A 27,500-nucleotide genomic window follows, 5' to 3' on the forward strand; every position below is an offset into this window, starting at 1 on the left:
GTGTAAAATGAGTACCTGACATCAACAGCGTTGTCTTAGTCCGAAAAATTGTAATATCGCCTAACAGGCGCATGTCCCGTCCTACATGTTAAATGTTGCTGTTCACCAGGGACCCCTTGTAAAGCGCTTTGAGCACATTTAGTGGATATTGCGCCATAGAAAGCTCCATTTTTCTAAAGGTTACATAGTTTTGTGTGATGGTTCGTCATAACCAGCTGGTGGATTTTGTGAATTTTTAAACTAAAAGCAATGCATTAACTTTGACTAAAATTGAAGATGGTCGCCGACAGAAGATCCAAAAAAGTGCTTGGGTTGGCACATATGATTATTAATACGCTAATACTATTACGACCGAAACTAGAAATTAGATTTGCTGAAGGCTTTCTATAAAGGAAACAAAAATATTAGGGTATCAAATAGTCTATAATATCCTACATTAAAAATTGAAATGTATACGTTTGAGATACAAATTAAATGTTCGTTTCAAAGCAAATTTATTCACCATTTGGAACTCAGCTCACAAAATCATATTATTTTTAAGTGTAATCACAAAGACAAGATATAGACACTCACTCTGCGAGGTTATTGCTTTGGCAAGGTCACGATGTCCTACATTTACAGAACATTGTGCATGTCATTGTGCATGTCAGAGAAAGTTTAATACAAGTACGCTGGTCTGAGTTGCGTCCCAATTTTTACAGTTGCAGCTCATTAGGTTCAAAACTTAATCTGGTGCTGGTAGCTGACTTTCCAACTCAAATTTTGGACACAAAGTGGACTGCTTCACCTCGTAGCCATAATTGAGAGGATCCAGGTGTGATGGCGTTGACTCATCTGCAGCTTCCCATAAAGCAATTTGATAATTCTCTCTTTTGCAATGAACACGGAAAGGTGTCATGCAATTTTCGTTTTGAAATAATTCTCGCCCGAGCAGTGTTGAAATTAGAGGCTGGCTCTACTTCATACAGCAAGAAAACAAACTGGAGACAATACTCAGTCACTTCTTCAGTGGATGTAGTCAGGTTTCCAAGATTTAACTGTTCGTTGAAGTGTCCTTCAGATTCTTCAAGGCAAAGGCCTTTCCGATTCCTAGAAAAGACAAGTCAGGGCGCGTGCTGCCAGCAGATTTGGCATGATGCTCTGACGGTTGCTGACAAAATCATTTACACTGAAGACATTGTGGACAAGCGCTGATGAGCATGACTCCATAAATGGAACCACGTGGTTAGAAAGTCTACCAGTTTGCTTGTGCTTATGATGAGCTAAAATGGCCAGAACGTCAGTGTTGTCTGAAATTACTGTTATAGTAGTACATCCCGTTGAAGCCTCGTTGTTGACATGATAGGCCATCATCACATCTTCCTCTTCATGGTAAAAATGTGGGTTTTGATTTCAGACCTGACCCCGTGTGCACAGGCTATGAATTGGACTCGGTGATGACGACGTTGGTGTTCAGCGGAGGTTGTAATGCACAAAGCCGATCAACAATCAGCTTGATCAGTTGGTCTTAGTTCTCTGTGACATTGAAAAGCAGGCTTTGTTTCGGAAGTGACGTATCCTCAGTCAATATGAACATACGACAGGTTCCTGTGCGACAGCATGCCTTGGTGCATAGCGCAAAGTAATGGTAAAAAAACAAATGAAGCACTGAAGAGTTATCAGCTCGTTGCAGAATTCTATGTCAAGGAATCTTGTATCTTTTCCAATTTTAGTTTGCTCTTCCACAATTGAAGCAGTGTTCTTTACCCTCTTCAATTCAGATTAAAGTGTGCAGGCCATTCCCCTCGAATGCAATCTGCTCTTCAGTGCCAACCTTCACATCCTCATGAACGTTCTCAACGGAGTCACCAATGATGCGGTCAAAACATACAAGCCCTGTTTCAAGATGTTTACTGGCATCAAGAATATCAATAAAATTCGATAGCCTCTCTTGGATCTTAGCCCTGTCAGGAGCATCTTCCTTGATGCGAGAGTGGCGTTCTTTTTAGTGCATTGTGACAACATCCATTTGTCCTTTCGGCGTTAAAAATTTGTGCCAGAATCATGTGGGAGAATGCCCGGGTGAGTTCACTCATGAAGAGCTAATAATTCCGGAGGTCCAATGTCCAACGCTTATGTTCGTGGTTAGACCACAGGCCATTCCAGAGACCATCTTGACGGTGCATGGCATGCTCACCAGCAATCAATTTCTTCGGTCGTCTGGATGGAAAGTTTGCCTGGAACGGAGATAAAATAAGGCCGTAACGATCGTAGTTAAAATATCCTGCTGTAAAGAAGCATTACATCATTTTCTCCACGTATACAAATGCAGAAGCCTGTCACCTCCTCTTTCCGCTCGGGTGAATGCCATCATAATGAAGACGGGATCGAGGAAACACTGAATCCAGAGTTTTGCCGTATTGCTCTGGATGCTTTTATTGATGGACAGATGGATAAGATCTGACATTGTTGCCACCTCGCTACCAGAAAGTATATAGGCAGCAATACCTCTTCCACCAGAATACATAATACTTTAACATTTTCTGGATACTCCACTCAGTAGCTTGGGAACCCCCGCAATTGTAGAAGCCTCAAGGCCGCTCCATTCCATTAGAGACCCAATGCATCCGACAAAACGCATAGGCATATGCATGCCACTGAGCCGTGTGATTTATTTTTGATCATCTCTCTGTCACCATGGTGATATGAACACCCCTACGCAATTTAAGACGCATGGTCCGGGTCACTTGCAAATGTGGGACACAGGCTGCCTGTGAGAAACAGCATTCGTCGGTGACATGTACGTCAATTACAAAGTTAGCTCACCAAATCAGACTTGTCCCCCGAGATGTCAATTCTATAGAGATTGAAATTAAGTTAGCACAAATAAAAGAACAACTTTATAATGAGATGCAAGCTTCTCCTATTATTACATAGCGGCCGCTCCCGAGTCAAAGTATTCTTAAACTGCTGCGTTTAAAATTTACAACTCCCTTCCAATCTTGTCAGGATTTACGAAAGTGGGAGTTAAAAAATCTTATAATAGCTTACAGGTGCCATGTTAGGCCAAAAGTGAAGTGTTGTTGCTGGCTTTAGACCTATTATACATCGAATTTTATATTGAGTTTTATAAAAGCTGGTGGGTTTATGAAGCTTCATTCAATTCTGTTAAACGCTGTGCACCCAGGACACCGCAATCGATCACCTTTGGATACTTTCAATATATATATACTATTACAGCTAATAATAATTTTCTGTGAATCCTCAACAGAATAGACTTTTAACAAATGCGTGCCATGAAATCCGGACCTTGCATTTCGGTCAAATGTATTTCCATTCTGCAATGTTTACCAGTTTTCTCAAAACAGTTTGAAAAAATAGAGAACGCTTTTTAACCCAGCCTAGATTTAGTATGCTATACAATGGTTAATCCTACTTCAGATATTCATTATATTACCTCCAAAATAATTGGTTTTGCTAACACGATTCTCACATTTCATCGCCAGGCTCCCGGACAATATATCGACTGCCAATGGATACCCGAGGGTTTTGTGGACTGGTCATTCTAATGATTTTATTAATGGATACAACATTTCGTAAGTAATGATTGTCCCAGTCATATTTGACTTATTATTTTCTAATGACGAGAATATTGCTAGATTATTGCATAACATATCATTGGGTTCTTGCATTACAAAGTTAGCAATAAGCACTCTGTTGATGGTATCGCCACCACTGTGTGTAGAAGGGATGTTAAGTTTAATAAAATACAAGATTCGTGTAAAGTCGAGCAATCCAGAACTCTGCTTTAGATTATTTTTACTGTGACATCTTAAAAAAGGACATTTTTCGTAGAGAGACAATTATTGATAATTGCAAAATAGTGTTCTACCAACTGAGCTTCGAAGCACAACCGATTAGTACAATGTCTGACTGCTCGCTATGGTTCAAATCCTGTAACATTTTTGGGCTATTTGTGGAAATTTTTATGCGGCCTATTTATTGAACAGATTCAAAGCGATCGTTTTTATTTCAGTATAATTATTTGAGCTAGTTCAGATCCAAGCCAAATATAATCTTTTTATTAATAGCAAATATGGAATAAGATTTGGAACTAAGTAAATCTAAAATTGATATTTGTAAATGCTATTATGCAGCTTGCATTCAACTGGATTTTGGTCTGACAATGTATAACTTTACTTTTAAAACCAGGATCCCTAATGTGTTGTCAACATAATATAATCCCCGTGGTTTATCCAGTTTTAATGAGAAGATTACGCTATATTGCGTATTTTGTATCATGATTTAGAATTTATTTTCTATTTTAGATCAAATATCATTTATATGGGATTCATACTAACACGAAATTAAAGCTTTTTATATTTTTTTCCAAATATAATTGAATGTGCATTCTTGCGATTGGTATTGGTAGTCAGAGTCAGAGATGTTCAGATTCAGGATGAGTAAACTAACTTGTTAAATTATTAAATTATGCCCATAATTAATGAAGTGAATAATAATATTATCTCATTCGCCTGTAGTCTTGATAAAGGGGAAACCGGAAACGTCCATTTTATCTGTTTTAGTATTTTTAATTGAAGCTGACATTCAATTCCACATTGTTTTTTATTTCTTCGCGCTTCGAGCCGCAGCATTTACAATATTCAGTTTTTTTTTTAAATGACGATATTCGAGGAAGTGTCGAGTTAATAACTTTTTACACCTTTTAAAAATGTTTTGATGAATGACGTTTTCAAATAAGTACTAGAGTAATGGTACTAGCTTCGCAGGACACACGACATAATATTGGGCCAAATCCCGATCTGCAGACATGACTGAATTAGAATGACAGTAGGCGGGAATTCCATAGGGAATGGACAAATCCGCATGTACTGTTTTGAAGCCCATTTAATTAGTCTTTATTCTGAATGCGATTGCTTTCTACTAGCGTTAATTATAACTATTTAGTCACATTAGTTTTTTTCTCCCCCCAAAAATACCCTTGATTGTGTTCATCGCTTCGCACACATTTTCATCGGTTCGCACACCAATCATTGACACCTAAAATGCTACTCTTTAACATAAGTTGTTTGATATATTTTATCTAGATCCCTTTGAATAACGCTTAGTTAGCTATTTTATCAAAGGAAGTATTTTTAAAACGCACTCACACACTCAACATACACACACAAACACACACACACACGAACATACATACCAGAATTTTTGCAAGAACAATAGTATCTGTGATTAGAGAGCTATTTTATTATAGGATGTATTGTAAATTCACCACACAAACACCCGCACATACGCACACACACACACACACACACACACACACACCAGACATTTGCAAAGAAAAATGTCTTATATGACTTTAAAGCCATCTCTCTCTCTCTCTCTCTCTCTCTCTCTCTCTCTCTCTCTCTCTCTTTCTTTCTTTCTTTCTTTTTCTCTCTCTCACTCTCTCTCTCTCTCCACACACACACATACACACACACACTGCTTACTCAGATTCATACACATTTATTCTATGTAAGTCTCCCTGAAATCATTGATTCGGGCTGCACTGATCACACAAAAAGAAATGTTCCAAATGTATATTAAGTAGGTGGGGGAAAAGAGGGCTTTTTAATTCACACACACACACACACACACTATCTGTTTTAAAAGGTGGGGGAGGAGATAGGCTTTTTAATATACAGACACAGACACACACACACACACACACACATATATATATATATATATATATATATATATATATATATATATATTTTTGTGGTTTTGTGGGATGGCACTCGCTTTCAGATAGAAAGGTCCTGGGTTCGAGCCTAGCGCATAGTTGAGTCCTTGGAAAAGACTCTTTACTCAAATTCTCTCACTGTATTCAGGCGTATAATGAGTACCTGGTCGTTAACATCGTTATCCCTGTCCGAAAAAAAATATAATATCGCCTTACAGGCGTCATATCTTGTCCTAAATGTTAAATGTCGCTGTTGGACTGGGACCCCTTGTAAAGCGCTTTGAGCACGTTTAGTGGATATTGCACTATATAACAGCTCAATTTATATATATTATATATATATATATATAATATATATATATATATATATATATATATATATATAAATATATATATCCAAAGATCTAGACTGTGCTGACATATGTTGTGTGAATTAATGAAAAGGAAGAATTGCAAAACATAATTCATCTTGTCAAAGGTGTGCGGTTCGATGTGCAACACGAGCGATCGCGTTCATCGTTCCGCACACCTGCTTTCAGTCGAAACCACAATAGCTAGGCCAATGGCGCCTTTCTACCACGTTGTGGACTTTATAAATAAGATATTTAAATACTAATTATTAAGCAGATGGCACGGAGGAAGTTAAAAAACCCTTCCTCCATGTATCTGCATGCATCATCCCAGGGAAGAAGGAAAGTTAATACTCGCCGATTTTAATGGAGGGAAATATAAGCTGCCACTTTGTTTTACTGTCGCAAGAAGCAAGAAGGAACATCGGTTGAGGCAATTAAATACTGTGATGGCGTAATTCACGTATTTCACGTATTGAAAAAAAATTCGGAAAATGTAGATCACCAAAAAGTGTGCGAATCGAAAGTCACGATCGGCTGTGCGAAGTTTGAACGATTACTCTAGGCGTTTAGTCATTATACTGCGCTATATTTTCTTTGATTAAATCAGTAAGTGGATTGCAACAGATCATCATTAAGTCTTATAAATATTTTAAAAATAGAATATCGTCTTGTCTATTTTCCTTATTATTAAGATGTCTTAAGCAAAATTATGTTTGATTGAAGAAATGAAGTGAGTAGAAAAGTGCCAGAAGACAATATTGAATAAAAAATTCGCGGCGGCGATGGAGTAAGTGGTGGATAGCTCAGACAGTAGAGTCACGCTCTTCCCGGCCAGGCAGGGAGTTGTCGTACCAGTAAGATTGCGGGTTCGAGCCCCCATCGCCGCCGCAAAAGTTTGATTCTCTTCTGACACTTTCCTACTCACTTCATTCCTTGTTATTTTCAACACAAGTGCTTGCTCCACTCCCTTTTCTGAATTAATTTTCACCCCAAATACTCAATGTCTCAATAATTTCTATGTTACATGTTTGTGTTGAGAATGGCCATTAAGCTTAAATGCTGGCTAACAAACTTTGCGACGTTTGTGTGTGTGTGTGTGTGTGTGTGTGTGTGTGTGTGTGTGTTTGTGTGTGTGTGTGTTGAACTCATGACCTCAAGAAGTCGGGGAGAGCGGCTCTCTAGATAGACACAGAGGTTTAAACCACTTTTTTTGAGTAGTGGGTAGCTCAGAGAGTAGAGCCGCGCTCTCCCCGGTCAGGAGGAGTTGTCCTACCAGTAAGGCTCAAGCCCCTATCTCTATTGTCTTCTGGCACTTTCCTAGTCACTTCATTTCTTGTTATTATCAACATAAGTGGCTGCTTCTTTCCCTTCTCTGAATTAAGTTTGACTGTTAGAATAGGGCCGAAAATCGCGCAATGAGACAAGTGATTATTTTATCAAAATTTGATGAATATAAATCATCCAATTAAGAAGGCAGCAAGCAATTGTTACAATCCTTTTTATCAAAATAAACCAGAATCTTAAGGACCATTTTTACACGACATGCCTTGTTTGTGTGTTTTTTTTTTATTTCCTGCCGAAACTAATTTGTGTCAGTCTTGTGTCAACCAAATTTCTATCTCGGTTCATCTCAATGTTACTCTTAAAAACCTCTACAGATTAAAATAATAACTACGTTTTCTATATGTTATCTCATCGGAATTATAACTTTAGTGAAGGCAAGAGTAAAATCTGTAGTAAAATCCCGACAGAAAAATAATCCTTATTAGATGTATCGAATTAAGAGACCGTCCATTTTCTTGTCACAGCCGGCAACCTGAAGCGGGGATAGAACATCCAGGACTGAGAATTAGACGTGACTGTAGGGAGTTTCTTTTATTATGAATGAATACCAGGCTTGACAGGCAGACTCCCTGGCCAAGGACAAGAAAATAAGGTGGAGAGACATTAACAACGACATTGCCCTGTCCAAGATGGTGAAATTACTGTGAGGACGAGAATAGTTACTGTAGGAACCAAATAATAGTTATCAATATATTTTAAGCTGTTGGCGTCAGGCAAGCGTGTTGAAAAGTAAACAGAGTTATTCTGATAATATACTGGCATTTTATCATTTGACTAAAATAATACTTATAACTTAAATACCAATACCTTCAAAATTTCACAATTTAGGATAGTAGAACCATCGCATTATTCACGTCACCACATCCTTTCATTAAAGACCTCTAATACCACATGTAAGAGGAACAGTCATATTTTCTGACCTTTTCGCAATTTCCTGCCATGGCTGTTCTGTCTACAACTGAATATTGTGAATCCACATCTGACCCAATTTTATACATTCAATTTTCAACAAAATGACCTTTTTTGTTTTGCTGTGATTCAACACTCTTCAATAGAGAATTTTACAGAAAAATACAGAAACTGATAATGATGGTTATCTTGGTGTTAAAAATAATATTAATTTAAACTACATTTTGGGGGGGGGGGGGAAATTGGAACCCTGGTCTCGTGCGGCAATCTTGCTAATTCAACACTGCCTTTTGCCGTAGTTTTTGACCATCTACTCCTTTTTGTCTTTTTGGACATGTTTGGTATTTGTTTATTTTTCTCCGATTGAATAGATGTCTTTTGTTTCCTTTCCTCAATGCATTCTAGCCCCTTTAATTTTATCGTTCCGTGCAGCATGTGGATTCCAAAGTGTCACAGATAACCAGTACAGATACTCATCAATCCAATACTATCATGTGCCAGCCTTCTACAACGACAGTGGCACGGCCATCAATACCGCTATCTCCGATGAGCAACGCCTGCTGGATTACATCATGAGGGGATATGAGAGATCTGTTCGTCCAGTACGAAATGCATCCTCTGCTGTTGTTATTCAGATGGGTCTAACACTAACACAAGTTTTTGATATGGTGAGTGAAAGCTTTATATGTTTTGTGACCAATCGCCAATCAGGTAGTATGTAGTAGTGAACCTCAATGAAACATAACGACTTTACAATTTTTGTTTGTTTGTACTTTAAGTCCGACATCATAATCATCCCAACCTAATACACGTTTCTGGTGATGGGTCACATGCAGCTGTTTCTTCCCTCACTGGTGTTTCCAAAATATAGACATCCATTTTGTTAAATTCTGTCTGATTTTTATTTTGAATAATGAACCCATTCTTTGCCATAATGAGGAACGGAGGAGGCATAAATATTTTTTTCATTATACAAAGCAATATAGATGTAAGGTCAAGGTTCTAATTGTAATGCCATGCATCGTATCAGAACAATGAAATGTTTCGACGATAATTTGGGATTTTTAACATTTATAGAAATGGCAAAGGCTCAAATGATGATGGATATTAGCAATGGAAATAGATTTTTCTGAAATATTTTAACGCAAAATGTTATGTTTTTTTAGGTAGGAGGCTTTGTTTTTAGTCTATTCATGTGTCATTCCCAGACGGAGAAATCAGCATAAACATTACACAATTTTCTGACTAAAAGAATGAGAAAATGGCATCTAAAGTTATATTCAAAACTTTCTTATATTGAGATAATTGTTTGTGCTTCCATCACATTAATGGATTAAAAGTGTCAATTTGAGAAAAATATGAGGATTTAAAGCTGAATAAATCTATCCCCGAGCCTACTATAAGATTCACAGACTTTCATATATCATGGAGCTATTGTTTGTAAGTGTTGGAAATGAACTTTATGGATTTGAGAAATACAGCTTGATATTCAGTTGAATCAAGCTCTAGCAATCTGTTTTAAAATAAATAACAGGGATCTGAAAATGTAAATGTCGCAAACAGAACATGCTCCCATTGTCACCATGCGGTCAATAACGTAACGTAAATAGTTTGACACAATACTGCATCATAACAATTGATGGTTATCATGATGAAAAAAAATTCGACTGCACTCGGGATCGCCCTCGGCCCCTTTGCGTGTGAAGCGAGTGCTCTACCAACTGAGGTATCTTGACCTCCAACTTCCATTAAGTCTGATCAAAATAGGCTATAAAACACGTAAAATGATTATCATCGCAGCTGTTTTGGAAAGAAAAAATATTTAGGGGGAGGAAGAAAGGAGCACTGTCAGTGTCAACACCGGTTGCCGACATTTAATCCAGCTCTGTTCTGCGAGTCTGTTTGTCTGTCCGTCTTTATTAGTGTAGTTGATTATGCTTGCTAAACCAGATACACAAAAATCTCTTATTATAGAATATTGCATAATAGAAGTGCCACGAAACTAGCAAAACTGAATAAGATAATTTAGACAATTTGGATAGTTCGTGAATCGAAAGTTTAGTGAAAGGAAAACGTCTGGTTAAAAATAATCACCAATGGGAACTCAAGAATGACGTAAAACAACATTGGGTTGCCTTGTTTTGAATGTTTACACAATAGGAATAATGAATTTTTTTGTCGTCCATTTCAAAATATTCCAATCTTAAAAAGCTTTTATCTCAACTAATACTGATCTCTCAGAGTTGTTCTATAGCATAAATTATAGGATGTTTCATATTCTACAACATATGTAGTTTTCATGCTTTCAACCCTAATTTGCACAATTCAATGGGTATTTTTAAAAATCTAATTCCCCCTACTATGAAGTCTTGCCTCCGCAAATAACTAAAACTTGGCCAAACTTAGTCCTAAGGTGTCGCGATTTTAGTCCCGGACTTGCTTTGTCAAATCATATGAAATCCGATTCTTTCAAGTCATTGATAGTCAGAGACTAAGCGCTAGTTCGCGTACATGAAAACGGCCCCTGGAATTAGCAAGACCCTTAGCAAGAATTACAACCCCAGCTCTACTCTTAAGTCACTTGAAGGGTGCCACACCATTTTATTGACTAGTGTAAAAAAAAAAAATAATAATAAAAAATAAAGAATTTCAAAAAAAAAAAAAAATATATATATATATATATATATAAATAAATATATATATATATATATATATATATATATATATATATATATATATATATATATATATATATATATATATATATATATATATATAAGTTGCTTTTTAAAATCATGTTTAAATGAATGTTTTTAAATTGTCATTCGATACTGATCGTATTTTATTCTCGTAAACCATAAATTACGATCTATGTGTGTTCGGACATATGTGTATGTGTGTGGTGCGCAAGTGTGTATTTTTAATCCAGTATTGTGTATATATTATGTCAGTTATGTGTGCGAGTGTACGTTGCTCATCTTTATGTGTGTATGCGTGTGTGTGTGTGTGTGTGTGTTAGGGAGAGAGACAGAGAGAGAGAGAGAGAGGGAGAGAGAGAGAGAGAGAGAGAGAGAGAGAGAGAGAGAGAGAGAGAGAGAGAGAGGGTCATGTTGTACGACCCTCGCCTTCGAATCGGATGGTGCAAGCTTCCAGTCCCGCTATGAGCGGCGCATAGTTGAGTCCTTGGAAAAGACTCTTCACTCTGGAATGAAATGAGTACAAGGTCGTGAACATTTTTAGATATCGCCTAACGGGCGTCATGTCACATCCTACATGTTAAGTGTGGCTTGTTACTACATGTTACTTGTAGTGTTATCTGAGAAAAGTTGAACATGACAATTATTCAGCTCTTTACAGAATGTTTGTAAGCAAATTTAGTTGCGATCAGTTCCAATTCATTAATATGACACCTGTTTTCTTCTTCTGACCAAAGACCACCTGATGAATATGTGTTTTGGACATTATAAATGCCTCATCCAGTTGAAGAAGAGTCACACTTAAGAACTAGATCTAATTTGTCTTGATTTCGGTTTTGAGAATCTAGTAATATTGTCACACCACCACTTCAGGTCTTCATTACTCGTTCTTTATTCTAACTTGAGCTAAGTGATTTCCTATAAATTTATTGTGTCAACATTTCATTCTTAAAGTGTTCTAATCTTTTATGATAAATACGAGCATAAAAGTTACCGGGTTCCATTGCTACCAGCTTACCAATAATTTCGGATAATTCCTGAATAGTAATTTGATTTTTATCAAGAATTATCTTACATTTGATGATGATTTTATCCGCTTTAACTTTGATTGGTTTAACATAAAATTCAACACTATCAATTACAAATCCCAAAAATTCTATACTTTGAGTATCATTTAAGACTGATTTGGTTGGGTGAATAGTAAACTCAAAATCATCAAATATTTTCATTGATCGATCAATATTCATTTCAATTTGATAGATCGTTTCACCAATGAGAAGCAGATCGTCAATATCAATGATCTTCAAAAAGCCTTGATTTCTAAGGTGTGCCATAATTGGCTTTGTTATTTTGGTAAATAATCGAGGAGCCTCTGGATATCCCTGAGGAAGACGTTAATATTCATAAATTTTTCTCAAATCGGAATCGAACATACTTTCTATCCTCATATTTAATTGCACAAGAAAAATACGCATCTTTAAATCAACTGAGCCGAAATAACAATTTCTCGTGACTAATGTAAGGCTGATCTAAGAATTCCCATCTTAAAATGAATCTTGTTCACAGATGTGTTTATTTTTTTCAAGTTAAGAATTGTTCTAAGTGAGCCATCTGGTTTTTTCCTGATATATTTATACATCTTGAATGTCAGAATCCGTAATTTGTGTGGGTTCAACTTTCCTTACAACACCTTTATCAATCAACGCTGTAACTTCAATTCTGATTTGCTGTTTTTCCTATACAGAAAATTTGAACTTTATCTTTAGTGATAGTTTCCCACATAATTTACATGTTGTCCTTAATCTTCCCTGATTAAACATTTTCTGGAGTGTTTTTATTTTTAAAATTTTTTCTTACATTGGAATCAGCAGTGGCTGAACTTCCGTCCCTGCCAACTTTTCCTCTTTTGATTTTGAGGTGTCCAATTAATTGGATTGTTTCCAACTTTGATTTTGGTTTCCAAATCTTTGTCCGCTTTTCTCTCTTTTGGCCTGTTGTCTTAGGTTAGTGGGATGGGGGAGATAAGTATAAGTTAAAGAAACAGTACATATACATAAATAACATTACTATAGCGCATTAGCGATACACATTTGTAAATGTGATTAATGTAAATGTAATTCATTCATTTGGAAGGCATAAATACATAGTATATACATACATAGATATAGAGAGTGAATGAAATATTCTTTGTCTATAAAAACATAAAAATAAAAATAAAACTTCCTTTATTCATCCCGTATGGGAAATTTTTCTCTAGGTTCTATTCCAAGGGAAGACTGGAATAACCCAGGCGCAGCCCCAGTGCAGTGCCGCAAATTGAGCAAGAGCGAGGTGACTTGCTCAAGGCTACAACAGCGCAGCGAGTAGTCAAACTCGGTTCTATTCGGGTACGAAGCAAAGACCGTACCGCTGAGCCACGCTGCCCCTATCAATTTCTGTTAATATCTGAGTTATCGATAATCCTGAGAAAGGTATGAAGGATTTGAAATCAATCGATACAATGACCCTATCAGATTTTCAACATCATCTTATTATTTAGACCAAGGTGACGACTGTTGGTCACTGCATTAGGCCATTCTTCAGATGCCATTCTCATTCCAATGTATTGAGGGCCAAGCATGTATTCTTCCATTTGTAAATAAACTCGTAATGAGTGACATTTTTGTCGTTTGCTGGAGAAGCAAGCAGAAGATATATCTGTAAATCTAAATTTCTTTGGATTTGAGATATCTCAAGTGATCATGGTTGCGAACTTTGCAACCAGAGCGGTTTAAAATTTGAAATAGGACGGGTTCCCTCGCAGTTAGTACTTCTTGACCACTGCTGATTTGAATAAAGGTTTTGGCTTCCGTGGGAACTTCTTTAACAGAGCCAAATTCCCTGACTATTGCTACTTTATCAAAATCAATCATCCTTGGGGTGGTATCACAACCAGTGATTGAATACCAAAAGAATACAAATTTTCTAAACTGGTCATATTACTTTCATTTGATAATTTTGTAGGTCTCAAATTTTCATTGATCCCTTTTATGACGCTTTAATTTCGGGGACAAAAGTATCTTGGGTCTGATTATGGCCGGTGTAACAGAAGAACAAAACGATATGCGTCATATCATTTCCTGCTGAAGCTTGAATCAATGACGAATCTTGGTCCTTGAGATTGACAGTAATATCAACATCAGCGTCTGTGACAGAAATGTGAACGTTGCAAATTCCTTTTCCAAGAACTTCTCCAAAATGATGAATAAAATGTGTTTGTTTATTTCCAATAAGGCCACCCATTAGCACCGAAAAGTGTGGGTAGGAAACTGCACGTTCATACTCAAATATATCAGCATAAATTATAAAGATTGAATTGACATAATCAGTTACTATCGCTGTCTCTATAAAAGTTGTTGATTCACTCTGATATCTCCGCCTTAATGTCCGGTGACTTTGCTATCCACGGGAACCACCTGTTTCTTTCGCTTTAAAGAAAATAAAGTTATTGGAAAACACATCGTTTCACTCATGATTATCGGTTCAATTCATGTTTATGGATGTAAGCGTTTATAATAGATACGGCTATATTATAGAACTTTTATCAGTATTACCGTAAACACAACGTCTAATCAGAATTTTATTGTCATTGTCGACTATGGTCACGCTCAATGATTCTTGACTTTAAGTTTGAAAACGTTTATACACACATTATTGACACATTCAAACCACACACACACACGTTCACACACACATATATATGTTATATATATCTATATATATATATATATATATATATATGTATATATATATATATATATATATATATATATATATATATATATATATATATATATATATATAATATATATCCTCCTTTCTTTTAAAAATATAGCTTTGTGGAGAACATTCTGCTTATTTGAGTCAATAAAAAAAAAATTATAAGGCGCACAACTCTACTGAAAGATTTGAAAATCAGAAATGTATTTTTTACAGATAGATAAACAGATAACATGATTTCCTTTAATAATTTAAAGTCAGTTTGAAAGTTTGTTGAGTCAAACAGATATCATAAAATACGTACCAACGACACTTACACTCTCAAACACAACCAATTTCGACACTGTAAAAAGTTGTCAGTTTGGCGTTTTTATGCAAATCATTGCATTCGAAATAATGTATTCACTTAATGTAAATGTTGCTGCTCGAAGCTCGAAGAAATAAATATATGAAATTGAATGTAAGCTTCAATTTAATTACAAAAACATATCAAATGAACGTTTCGGGTTTCGCCTTTATCAACAAAACAGGATGAATTCACATTATTATTTATTTGTTATCGGCAAACTGTCAATGGGAGCGATCTATATTCATGTTTTCGTTCAACCTATTCATCGATAACATGCATTTTTGCTGTACGATTGGAGTTTTATCAATGTATCTAAACACGCTGCTTTGTTTATGAACGTTGTAAACATACCCATGTATCATGCTGAGAAAAAATGACCAATTGTAACGTTGGTTATTCTGTAAATGTGAATACTTTTCACTATGTGGGTCATTTTGAGCACACTTTGCAATGTGACCAATGACCTCGAACACATGGAAATGTAATATAGATCGTATCCATTGTATCTGTCTAGCTTCTAGCCCGAACAAACCAAAAATAGACATATTATTATGATGGAATACTTTATTCTATTCGCGTCTGCTTCAGATTTGACTTCAGGATTAAAGTGGTAAAGAAACCCATTTTCTTTCATGTGAGTTAGATCAGTGTATGTAACTTAGTTTTGAATTATGGGCAAAATCTCAATTTTACCAATCAACAATCAAAACATGATCACCAGAGTACTGTACTACTGTACTGTAAGTAAGTTCTCGATCTCAGGATTGGGGAGACATTCCGAAAGCTCCTACATCCCAAGTATTCTTTCAATTTGTATTTTCACCGTTGATATTTTGTCAGACGTTTATTTATTCAATTTGTCATCAAATAGAAGCATTTTTAACAACAAACCTTGATAGATTTGTGAAAGTTTAAAATTTCCTAATTTGAATATTGTTTTGATTCTCGGTCGCCATTTTGATTTGTTGAATATTGAAAATTAGTGCAAAGCAGTCCGAGGTTGTTTTTTTTTTCTATTTGGGTTTGCTCGAGATCGGAGGATTTTTTATATATTAGGGTTAGCCATAAGTCTCAGCAAAGGTGCTAGGGTGTTTGCTTTCCGAAACTGTAAGCCCGCATGCAAAAAATCATGTCACGACATTATTTCTTAACTTTGGAGGAATTTGCGATATTCCGTGCCTTCGGGACCAGGAACGGATCATAGTTTGGTTAGTTTAGCAATAACAGTCATAGTTTACATTCGCGCTGACTATCCGAGAGGCGTGGTTTTATGTTCCTTTCTTGTCTATTATAATATTATTTGACCATCCGCCCCAATCGTTTATTATGTCGGAATAAACTAGGCGATGCAGAATTGAGTCATCAGCATAGTCATCGTAAGTACGTGCCTTACACCCAAAATAATCAGCCCCACAGATCATGAGCAACGCTCACAAATTTAGCAAAGGAGTTTCAAAAAATGCCTGGCATTGTCAGGTTTGGCAATGCAATTCTCTTATTAGTTTGTCAAAATAGAGGGATAAATACTAATTAACTATGGAGACAGACAAGCGAGTATGATTTGTACAGCCTTCGGTCAAAATAACTTGAATTGGGAAATTTAATGTTAGAGAGTTTACGAAGCAAAACCCACTTTCTTCACCAAGGGAATTTAATTTAGCTCAAATTTTAATATTTTAAGTTAAACTTGAAATTGAATTTTAAGCATCCGGTTCAACCCATTTTTAGACGATTGATTACATTGTAGGCATCCTAACACCCAAAAAAGCCGTTGGGTTTGTCCATTCGTTCCGTGTCAACAAACGTGCGTTCATTGGCTTTTAAGAAAATCGTTTGATCAACTCTCACGAGACCCATTATATCTTTATTTTCACTTATCTTTTAGATTTACTTGTTTTCTCCCAAGCAAGATGTTACACGCCATCATTAAGCCGCGAGAAAACAATCTTTTTCCGACAGTCGAGTTCAATATTATTATTTTAACTATTATTTGATAGCCATTTGATATAGCTCCAGTATCCACAAATAGTGCTCAGAAGTGCTTTACAATAGTTGTCACACATGTTCATTCATTCGACTACAAAATCACCACAACAGTCACAAATATACCTTGTTCGAAGTTCACATAGAATCACAAAAAGCAGAATGAAAAAGATTTGTTTTTAAATGCCGTTTGAAGACGTTGTAGACTTTCACATTGTTGGGTTTTAGGTGGAGCCGAATATGCAAAACCACGCTCAGCCATTTTTGTTCTTGGGATGTTTTTCTCCATTAGCAAAGAACTGGCGAATCGCAGAGATCGAGTTAGTCTATACTCCCTCACAAGACATTTAAGGTATTCAGGTAATGTATGGTGAAGACAATTGTAGGCAAAACATGCGATTTTTGTATTTTATTCTTTTCTCTATTGGAAGCTAGTGTAGTGACTTAAGAACCGGTGTTTTATGATCCCAAGGCTTTGTCCTTGTAACAAAACGAGCAGCTATGTTTTACATCAACTGTAGTCTGTTCAGCTATGTTTTTGGTAGACTGTACAGCAGAGAGTTACAATGATCCAAGCGGCTGGTATCAAGGACATGGATGAGTGTTTTGCATGTTTCGTCACCAATTTTCTTATTCTGCCTCAGAGCACTTTGATATATCTGCGCACATGTCTAGGTAAATGTCAAAATAGAAACCAAGTTTCAAACGATATTGGAATTTTTAATAACAGATTCACCGAAGGACAGTTGATCAATGCGTTTATCATTTCCTGTCTTTTTTAATACAATCAGCTCAGTTTGTCCTCCGTGAATTTAAACTTGTTGTTTGTCATCCATGTTTTATAGTTATCTGGGCATGCTGCGAGTCGCTCTTTTGTTTCTTCGATATTTTTTTATGGAATGGGAGTGTATAACTGCGTATCATCGGCGTAGAGATGATGACTGAGACAGAAGGTCGTGATGATATTGCTTAAGGGCTTCGTGTACATTGTGAAAATATAAGGACCAAGCACTGAACCCTGTGGACGCCAAATTTTAGCTTTGTTGGTGGTGAAAGGGAATCATTTATGAGAACGCGCTGTCTCGTAAATAGCATGAAAACCATTCTAGAGCTTTGTCTCTTATTCCAAATAGCCTCTGCATTCGGTCTAGTAGTATTGTGTGATCTACAGTGGCGAATGCGACACTTAGGTCCAGCAGCAGTAGTGTCATGGTCTCAAGTGAGTAAAGAGCTACTCGACTATGCATAAAGATATATGTAGAATGAGGCCCCAGAATTTACTAGTTACTATAAATGAAAAACAATTAACGATTTGTTTACAATGAAATAAAAATAATGATGAAATTTAATTAAAAGAGATAAACAGTGATCGTGGCAGTTACAAATATAGATATGAATATTTTACGTAACTTATGATAATATGTCAGGTTCGTAAGTTTACGTTTCCAGGCAGTTGATGGGCTTGGATGATCTATTCCTCTGATAATAGGATCGGGCTCGTAAAATTCCACTTCCAGGCAATTGGTAAGGGGTTATTGTGTAGTCCTTTGACAGCGGGCTCGGGTTTGATCCTTGAAGATTATACAATCAAAGTTAAAAGCTCCGGCGTCTTAATGGTGTAGATATAATATCTACAAAGTCCCAAATGATAAAAATCTTCCAGTATATATATAGGAATAGAGCGACTGGCCGTCCGGCATAGATTGTGGAGAGAAAGTGAGTGTCGAATGTTAGACCTATCAGCTTTTATAATAAGTGGCTACGTGACAGAATGTAGAACGAAAAGTATTCACTAATTAGAAATTAATTCGAGGGAAGACTATAAAAGGAAAGACGATCTAATATTAGAAGGTAAAGTTTATCTAAGCCTACCGAAATATAACTGGAGTGAGATGAATTCAGTTCTTAATAAAATAAAATTTAATAAGATAATTGTGAACAACCTTTACTGTGACACCCCCCACCCACGTTTAAAATATACTCTTTAACCATTATGGGAAAGATAGATTTTACAAACGGAAGTAAATTTACTATCATGATACTCTAGCATTAATCCATTGTTATGATTTGTGCTACAATTAAATTATTTATTAACTAGACATGGAAATGTTTATATTAACGTAGGTATATGAATGGGTGACAATAACAATGAAAGATTGTGATTACAAATCATTGTGATGAACAACATGATGGCAATGTGATTACAAATCATTGTGATAAACAATAGTGATGGCAATGAAGCATGATTTAAGTCGATGATATGAAGGTAATTTAAGAATTGGTTCTGAACAGAGTAATGCCTTTGATTGGTTAAAGCTATTCTGACACACTTCTGTCCAAACAATTTTGTTCGGTGACCCATTCTTTGTCAGATTTGTTAGCGGTGTCGCGATGTGCGCGAAGTTGTAAATGTATTTCCTGTAAAAATTTAGGAGCCCAAGTACTTTGCGTACTTCTTTTTTTGTCTTAGGTGGTTGCAATTGTGCGATTTTTGTTTGTTTTTCTGTCTCGGGTGTCTGTGTCCCATGACCAACGGTATGACCAATCCTGCATTTGAAGCTTCGATATTAGTAAACATAGGTTGCGACACTGTGTCTCTATCAAAATATCTTTTTAGCATTTTTGCATGGAATGTCTTTGTTGTGTTGTTAATTTTAATCTCGTAATTAACATTAGATTTTACTGCTGTTATTTTGAATGGTCCTTTCCATGTAGCTAAAAGTTTACTCGAGTCATCGGGTAAGAGTATTAGTACTTTGTCACCAATCTCAAATTTTCTTGATTTGCTTTTGCGATCAGAGTATTCCTTGTATTTCTCTGCTTTTTTAGTGACGGATTCCTGTGCTAGCTTACACGTGTCCTCTATTCTGTCTTTCAGGTTTCTTACATATTCGTAAGCAAACATAATTTCGTTATTGTCCTCCTCATACCCTTTACAAATGTCGGCTACTATATTGATCGGGCCGCGAGGTGATCGTCCATACATCAACTCAAATGGGGAGTAGCCTGTAGATTCTTGGGGTATTTCTCTATATGCAAATAGGATTGCTGGTGAGTATCTGTCCCAATCATCTGGTTTTTCTGCTGACACTTTTCTTAACATATTCTTTAGAGTGCCATTAAATCTTTCACAAAGACCATTTGCTTGGGGGTGGTAGGGAGTTGTGAATGAGTGTTGGATTCCCATGAGTTTCATGGTTTCATGCATCATATGTGATGTAAATTGGGGTCCATTGTCCGACAGTATCTCATTTGGTATGCCTATTCTAGTAAAAATTGTCATCAATGCTTCAGCTATGTGATCCGATGTAGTTGATTTCAATGCTATCGCTTCTGGCCACCTGGTTGCGTAATCGACTAGTGTTAGTATGTGTGTATGGTTTCTATCTGATTTTGTTAAAGGGCCTATAATGTCAATTGCAACTTTTTGAAAAACTTTTTCAATAACTGGGGTTGTCTCTAATGGCAATCTCGGTATTCTGCCTTTTGCGACTCTTCTTTGGCATGTGTCACAAGATTTCACATATTCTCGGACGTCTTTAGTAATTCCAGGCCATGTGAAATTCTCGGATATTCTCTTTAATGTGGAAGAGCTCCCACGATGTCCAGAAGTTATTGAATCGTGCGCTATTCCAAGGATTTTGTTTCTGTAAATACTCGGCGTGACCAGTTGTTTAGCTATTTTGTTTCTTTTCCTATGTAACCTGAACAGAATATCTTTTTCAATGATGTATTCAACTTTTGATTTCGTCCCTTTGTTTGCGATATTGAAATATGATGTTAAAGTCGGGTCCTTTTTCTGTTCTTCAATGAACCTGTTCCTGTCAAATTGTTGTGGTTCAAGAGAAATAGTCATTGGCTTCTCTGTTGTCTTAGTCATCTTTCTTGTTTCTGCTAGACAAGCTGTTTCTTGGGTTAATGACCATTCTTTTACATCTGTTGGGTTGTCTTTAAGACCTTTTATATTGCCAACAATAACATCAGCGACGGGGTTGGGAAGTATACAGCATTCCACTATTCCTGTATAGTATGGTGTTTCTATATACACATTAGCTGTTTCAAAGGTTTCGACTGTGCCACTGAATGTGATGCATTGTACCGTTTTTCCAGTTTTGTCTTCGTCATTGATCAAAGATGCTTTTATTCCTACTGTACTGCATCCTGTATCTCTCAATATTTTGCAATCAGTTCCATTAGCTTTGCCTTCACAAAAAAATAGCGATCCTGACTTGTGAGTTTGTGTTAAAAGTGACATACCTTTCACACAATACACATTTATATTTTCTCCTGACATTACTGGTGTCTGATTATTTACACTTGTTTGGAGTGATGCATTTGCAGTTTCTTTTGGATATCCCACGATTTTGTAACATTTGTCTGCTGTGTGGCCTTTCATTCCACAATATTGACATTTAATTATAGGTTTGTTGGTTTTCTTATACTCAGTATTATTGTCAGTGCTATTTCTTGTTTTGTTTTGATAGGATCGGCTATGGTCTCTATTGAACTGTTTGTTCCATGGTTTGTTACTATGATCATCTTGTTTCACTTGCGTGTTCCGAGTGATTGATCGGCTCGTTCTATTTGAGTATTGAACTTTAGGTGTACATGGACTCTGAGCAGCGGCAGCGTAGTATGGTTCCTTCAATGTTCTGCTAAGGGGTGTCAATGGATGTGCGCTGTTAAAGTTTTCTGCGTAGATTTTTAATTTGTCCAAGTTTTCTGGCTTTCTCTCTTTAAAGAATGAGACTAAATCTGGGTTGCAAGCTTGATAGATTCGATTCTTCAGCGTGAGATAGTAAAGGCCTGCAAAGTCGTCTTGTTTTACGTTTGCCAACTCAAGCCACCGATTTAGAAATTGAGTAATTCGGTTCACGAATGTATTAAAGTCTTCTCCACTTTCCGGTTTTGCAGTGTGAAACCTTTCCTGGTAACCATCTTCCGTTAATCTAAATCTTTTTAGTAGAGCGTCTTTAATTTTTCCATAGTCATCTGCATCTTCAGTTGTTAAGGTATAGAAAACTTTTAGCGGTTCTTCAGATAAGCAGTTAATCAAGGCTGTGGCCCATTTGCTTTCTGGCCAACGATAACCTTTAGCCTGAACTTCGAATCGGTGTAAGAAGGATTCTAGACAGTCTGAGCGTTCATCGTATGTTGGCATGCGTGGAAGTTTCACGAAAAATTCATCACTATTATTATGTTTTCTTTCATGACCGGCTTTTGTTTTTTTCAATTTCCAGCATCATTTGGGTCCTTTTGGTTTCTTCTTCTGCTAAAGCTATTTGTCTTTTAGTTCCCTTTCTTGGACTCTTTCTTCTCGTTCTTCTCTACGTATTCTTTCTTCATGTTCTTTTTCTTCTCTACGAATTCTTTCTTCATGTTCTTTTTCTTCTCTACGAATTCTTTCTTCATTTTCTTTTTCTTCTTTTACTTTCTCTTCGCACCATGAAAATATTCTTTCCTGGGGTATTTCTAAGTCCTTTGCGAGACTTAAGTATCTTTTATATGCTTCCATGTTGCAATAAATTAGTTACGATATTTTATATATATTATATTGACAGGATACTGTTACTGACTGTTTTATTTATTTACACTTACTGGAATGAACTGTTCTATTTTTAGAAATCTCTCTCTCTTATTTCAACTTATTATGTATGTTGAATTTGATGCCTTTTATCGTTATATCTTATAAAGCAATGTGTCAATACAATGCGGAGTTATTATGACTTGTGTCAATAACAATGTGTCAATCGCGTGTACTCTAAACTATGTTACTACGAAAAATGTATCACCAATGTGTGTGACTCGTCGTTAGTTTGTGTACAATTATTCGCAATGACGCTAATATACTAGAGTGTGATAACACTAATAGGATGCCAAAATAATCCCAAGTTATCTATCACTAAATATAACACGACGGCTAGTAGACTCCTTTTATTATCTATTTAGTTTTTAAAGACTCACTTTTCAGAACATAATATATAAGTGGTTTTCGGTAACAGTAATATGCCAAAAATGCATTTAAAACAAATCACTATGCAAAACAAATCACGATGTCTATAGTTACTATGTGATGCCCAACTCATGTAAAAGAGAATAATGAAGGATATATTTACCAACTCAGTTCGTGGCTGGGACCTCTCTCTTGTTCAATGGTTGTTCAACAATTGTAATTAGGCATTGAAGAGTGTTTAACAGTGATGTCTGAAATACAAAACAATAAAATATCGTAAGATTTACAATAGTTACAAGATGTGTTCACAACACTGAGTGATTGGATGATAGGTGAATGAACCGTTATGGAATGTAAACATATTGAAAATAATTCATGAATGAGGCAAACAACAAAATGAAATGAGTGATATAATAACAAAGTGGACAAGGAATGAATGAATGAATGAAAAACTGAGTGAATAGATGAATGAATGAATGGATAATGTATGAATGAAAGAATGAAGGGAGGAATAAATGTATGAATGATTGGATAAATGAGCGAATAAACGAATGAATGGATGAATGAATGAATGAATAAATAAATGAATGAACAATGAATGAATGAATAATTTATAAATGAATAAATGAATGAAGGAATGAATCAATAAAATGCTATTCAATTTGAATGAAAGAATGAATGGATAAATTGCTATTCCATTTAAATGAAGAAATGAAAAAGAAAAAAAATTAATCCTGTAAATAGGGAGTTCAATTAAAATATGATCAAGTGGGGCAATTAAGAGTTTTACAATTTAAACTTTAAAGTTAGATGAAATAGATATATGTAACTAAATAAATTCAATTCTTTATATGTGTCCCTTCCAAAATGTCATGGTCTCAAGTGAGTAAAGAGCTACTCGACTATGCATAAAGATATATGTAGAATGAGGCCCCAGAATTTACTAGTTACTATAAATGAAAAACAATTAACGATTTGTTTACAATGAAATAAAAATAATGATGAAATTTAATTAAAAGAGATAAACAGTGATCGTGGCAGTTACAAATATAGATATGAATATTTTACGTAACTTATGATAATATGTCAGGTTCGTAAGTTTACGTTTCCAGGCAGTTGATGGGCTTGGATGATCTATTCCTCTGATAATAGGATCAGGCTCGTAAAATTCCACTTCCAGGCAATTGGTAAGGGGTTATTGTGTAGTCCTTTGACAGCGGGCTCGGGTTTGATCCTTGAAGATTATACAATCAAAGTTAAAAGCTCCGGCGTCTTAATGGTGTAGATATAATATCTACAAAGTCCCAAAAGATAAAAATCTTCCAGTATATATATAGGAATAGAGCGACTGGCCGTCCGGCATAGATTGTGGAGAGAAAGTGAGTGTCGAATGTTAGACCTATCAGCTTTTATAATAAGTGGCTACGTGACAGAATGTAGAACGAAAAGTATTCACTAATTAGAAATTAATTCGAGGGAAGACTATAAAAGGAAAGACGATCTAATATTAGAAGGTAAAGTTTATCTAAGCCTACCGAAATATAACTGGAGTGAGATGAATTCAGTTCTTAATAAAATAAAATTTAATAAGATAATTGTGAACAACCTTTACTGTGACAAGTAGTATTGCACTATCTTTTTTGTGAAGTAGGTCGACAATATCATTGTGGACAAGCAAAATACTGTTTCTGTGCTGTGTTATCGGCGGATTGAAAAACACTATGCAAATTGTTGAAATTTATGTAGTTGTTGAGACGGTTGACAGTGAGTCTCTCTATTAATTTTGAAATTAAATGAAGGTTCGAGACTTGTCTATAGTTTTTTTAATTGATCGCTGTATAAGAGTTTCTATATTTAAAGAGTGGAGTAATTAGAGCTTGTTGGAAGCATGTTGGATGTCTGCATTCTCGATAGACCTATTTGCAATCGAAGTGATAGCAGGTGCTACTTCCGTTACACATTCTGTCAAAAGTCACATCAAGTTTGCAACGGTTATTTGGATCTTTCTTAATTAATTCACTAACCTCTTCTATTGAATCAGAGCAGAAATTGGACAATGAGCATGATACCGGTGGTATACTATCTTCATAGTCAGAGGTGTTGACTGTATTGTCCATGTTAGATCGAATGGTAGCAATTTTATTAATGAAGTAATCATTGGAGCACTCTGCAAGTTCTGATTTGCTGTGGTGTGATGGAAGTAATTTTTCCCTACTATTAACTTTCATCAAACCGTTCAGGACATTAAAAAGCTTCTTACTGTAGCCTTTACTATCGTCCACCTTGTCTCTAATAGATTTTCTTCTGTTTTCGATTATCAGAGTGTTAGTTGCAGTTCGTGCTTGTTAATAAAGCTCTCTGTGTATTGTAAGTCTTGATTTCGCCACGTTTCTTCCGCTTCAATATAGATCTATCTAGAAAAAGTTTTGTGTTCTAACGTTGTATTCAACTTTGTATCCGCCTAGCAAAATGTGAATTGCCTAAGTATGAGGGTAAAATGACATCATATCTGTGTTTGTATTTTGTAAACTCTCTGTCATTTAGATACAAAATTTATGAGTGAAAAAGAAGTCGAACCTGTGACTTATGGCAATATGAGAAAATACAAAAAGACGTTTTAAAAATCAGATCACCTACAAAAAGGGGGAGGGGATGGGTTCGAAGTTGTTAATAATACAACTAACACAGAATGTCCTGTGGGTTCGACCCCAACATTCGTTGTTTTCCTTGTCAAGGTGATTTTCCCCCAGTTTGCTCACTTTGAACAGCATGCGTGATTCCTGTTGCAACTATTTGGTCTAGTGGTATAACACTCGCCTTCAGATCGGAAGGTATTGGTTCGTGTCCAGCTCTGAGCTACGCAAAGTTGAGTCCTTGGAAAAGACTCTTTACTCACATTTTCTCACCGGACCCAGGTGTAAAATGAGAACATGGCCGCTAACATTAAAAACGTCGTCTCTGAAAAAATGCATTATCACCTGATAGGCTTCATGCCTCTTCCTACATGTGTTGCTATTTGAGCACGCTTAGTGGACATTGTGTTTATAAAAGACCAAGTTTTAGGGAGTTTGCGGGGTTCTTTGGATGCCTTCTGTGTATCATTTTGTTTGTGGGAATATTATGTGATTCCAAACGTTCCTCGTGGGTGAGCATTCAGATCAAAAATAGATATATCTAGAAATTTCCAATGATCTTATGACTTTCTAACAAATATTATGCTAATATATTTAGATAAAATTATTGCATGTGTCGATATAATAATAGTAATAATAATAATAATAATAATAATAATAATAAGAAGAAGAGAAGAAGAAGAAGAAGAAGAAGAAGAGAAGAAAGAAGAAGAAGAAAGAGAAGAAGAAAGAAAGACGAAGAAAATAATAATGATAATAATAATAATAATAATAATAATAATAATAATAATAATAATAATAATAATAATAAATAATAATAATAATAATAATAATAATAATAATAATAATATATAATAATAATAAATAATAATAATAATAATAATAATAATAATAATAAATAATAATAATAAAAATATAATAATAATAATATAATAATAATAATAATATAATAATAATAATAATAAATAATAATAATAATAATAATAATAATAATAATAATAATAATAATAATAATAATATAATAATAATAATAATAATAATAATATATAATAATAATAATAATAATATATAATAATAATAATAATAATAATAATATAATAATAATAATAATAATAATATAATAATAATAATAAATAATAATAATAATAATAATATAATAATAATATAATAATATATAATAATAATAATAATAATAATAATAATAAATAATAATAATAATAATAATAATAATAATAAAAATAATAATAATAATAATAATAATAATAATAATAATAATAATAATAATAATAATAATAATAATAATATAATAATAATAATAATAATAATAATAATAATAAAGTAAAAGTACATCGACATAATATGTCCAAGAAATTATAGAGACAAGTGATAAGATATTCTGGAGAACCATGCCCAGTCAACAGCAATGGACACTCCACCGCCAAACATGCCATGAAATAGGCATTGAGACTGACCACAAAACATTGATAAAGACCATCTCCACTGTCCATATCAAGGTGCGACTGCTGAAGGCTGCCAAACTTTTCCATCAAAGAAAAATATGTACTGTTGGGCCGGGCATCAAAGAGGATGAAGTTAAATAAGATCATTCTCTTCAGCGTTCAATAGTCTTCACAAAATCATGAATAGGAACCATAATCATAAATGCTGTTGGATATAAATATCATTGCGTTTTATTCGTAGTGATGATTATAGGTGTTGTTGTAATCGTTTTCTGTATGAGGAATAATATATTTTGTTTCCCAGTGTTTTCGTTTACTTTATAATTATTCACTTGC

The 27,500-nt window shown here is 35.1% G+C and overlaps 1 protein-coding gene across 1 annotated transcript in view; it reads left to right on the forward strand.

The window, feature by feature from the left end:
• The window catches only part of LOC144965536 (acetylcholine receptor subunit alpha-type acr-16-like), a 259,447-nt gene that overhangs the window by 53,868 nt on the left and 178,079 nt on the right, over positions 1–27,500 (forward strand). Inside the window, exons 2-3 of the mRNA XM_078900953.1 lie at positions 3,486–3,575; positions 8,764–8,999. Coding sequence (XP_078757079.1) covers positions 3,512–3,575; positions 8,764–8,999 — 300 coding nt within the window. The 5' untranslated portion in view covers positions 3,486–3,511. The remainder of the gene's footprint in view (positions 1–3,485; positions 3,576–8,763; positions 9,000–27,500) is intronic.

This window comes from Berghia stephanieae, chromosome 2 (genome assembly GCF_034508935.2).
Source record: "Berghia stephanieae isolate SIO BIC M18660-M18661 chromosome 2, UCSD_Bste_1.3, whole genome shotgun sequence".
NCBI classification, from domain to species: Eukaryota; Metazoa; Mollusca; class Gastropoda; order Nudibranchia; family Aeolidiidae; genus Berghia; species Berghia stephanieae.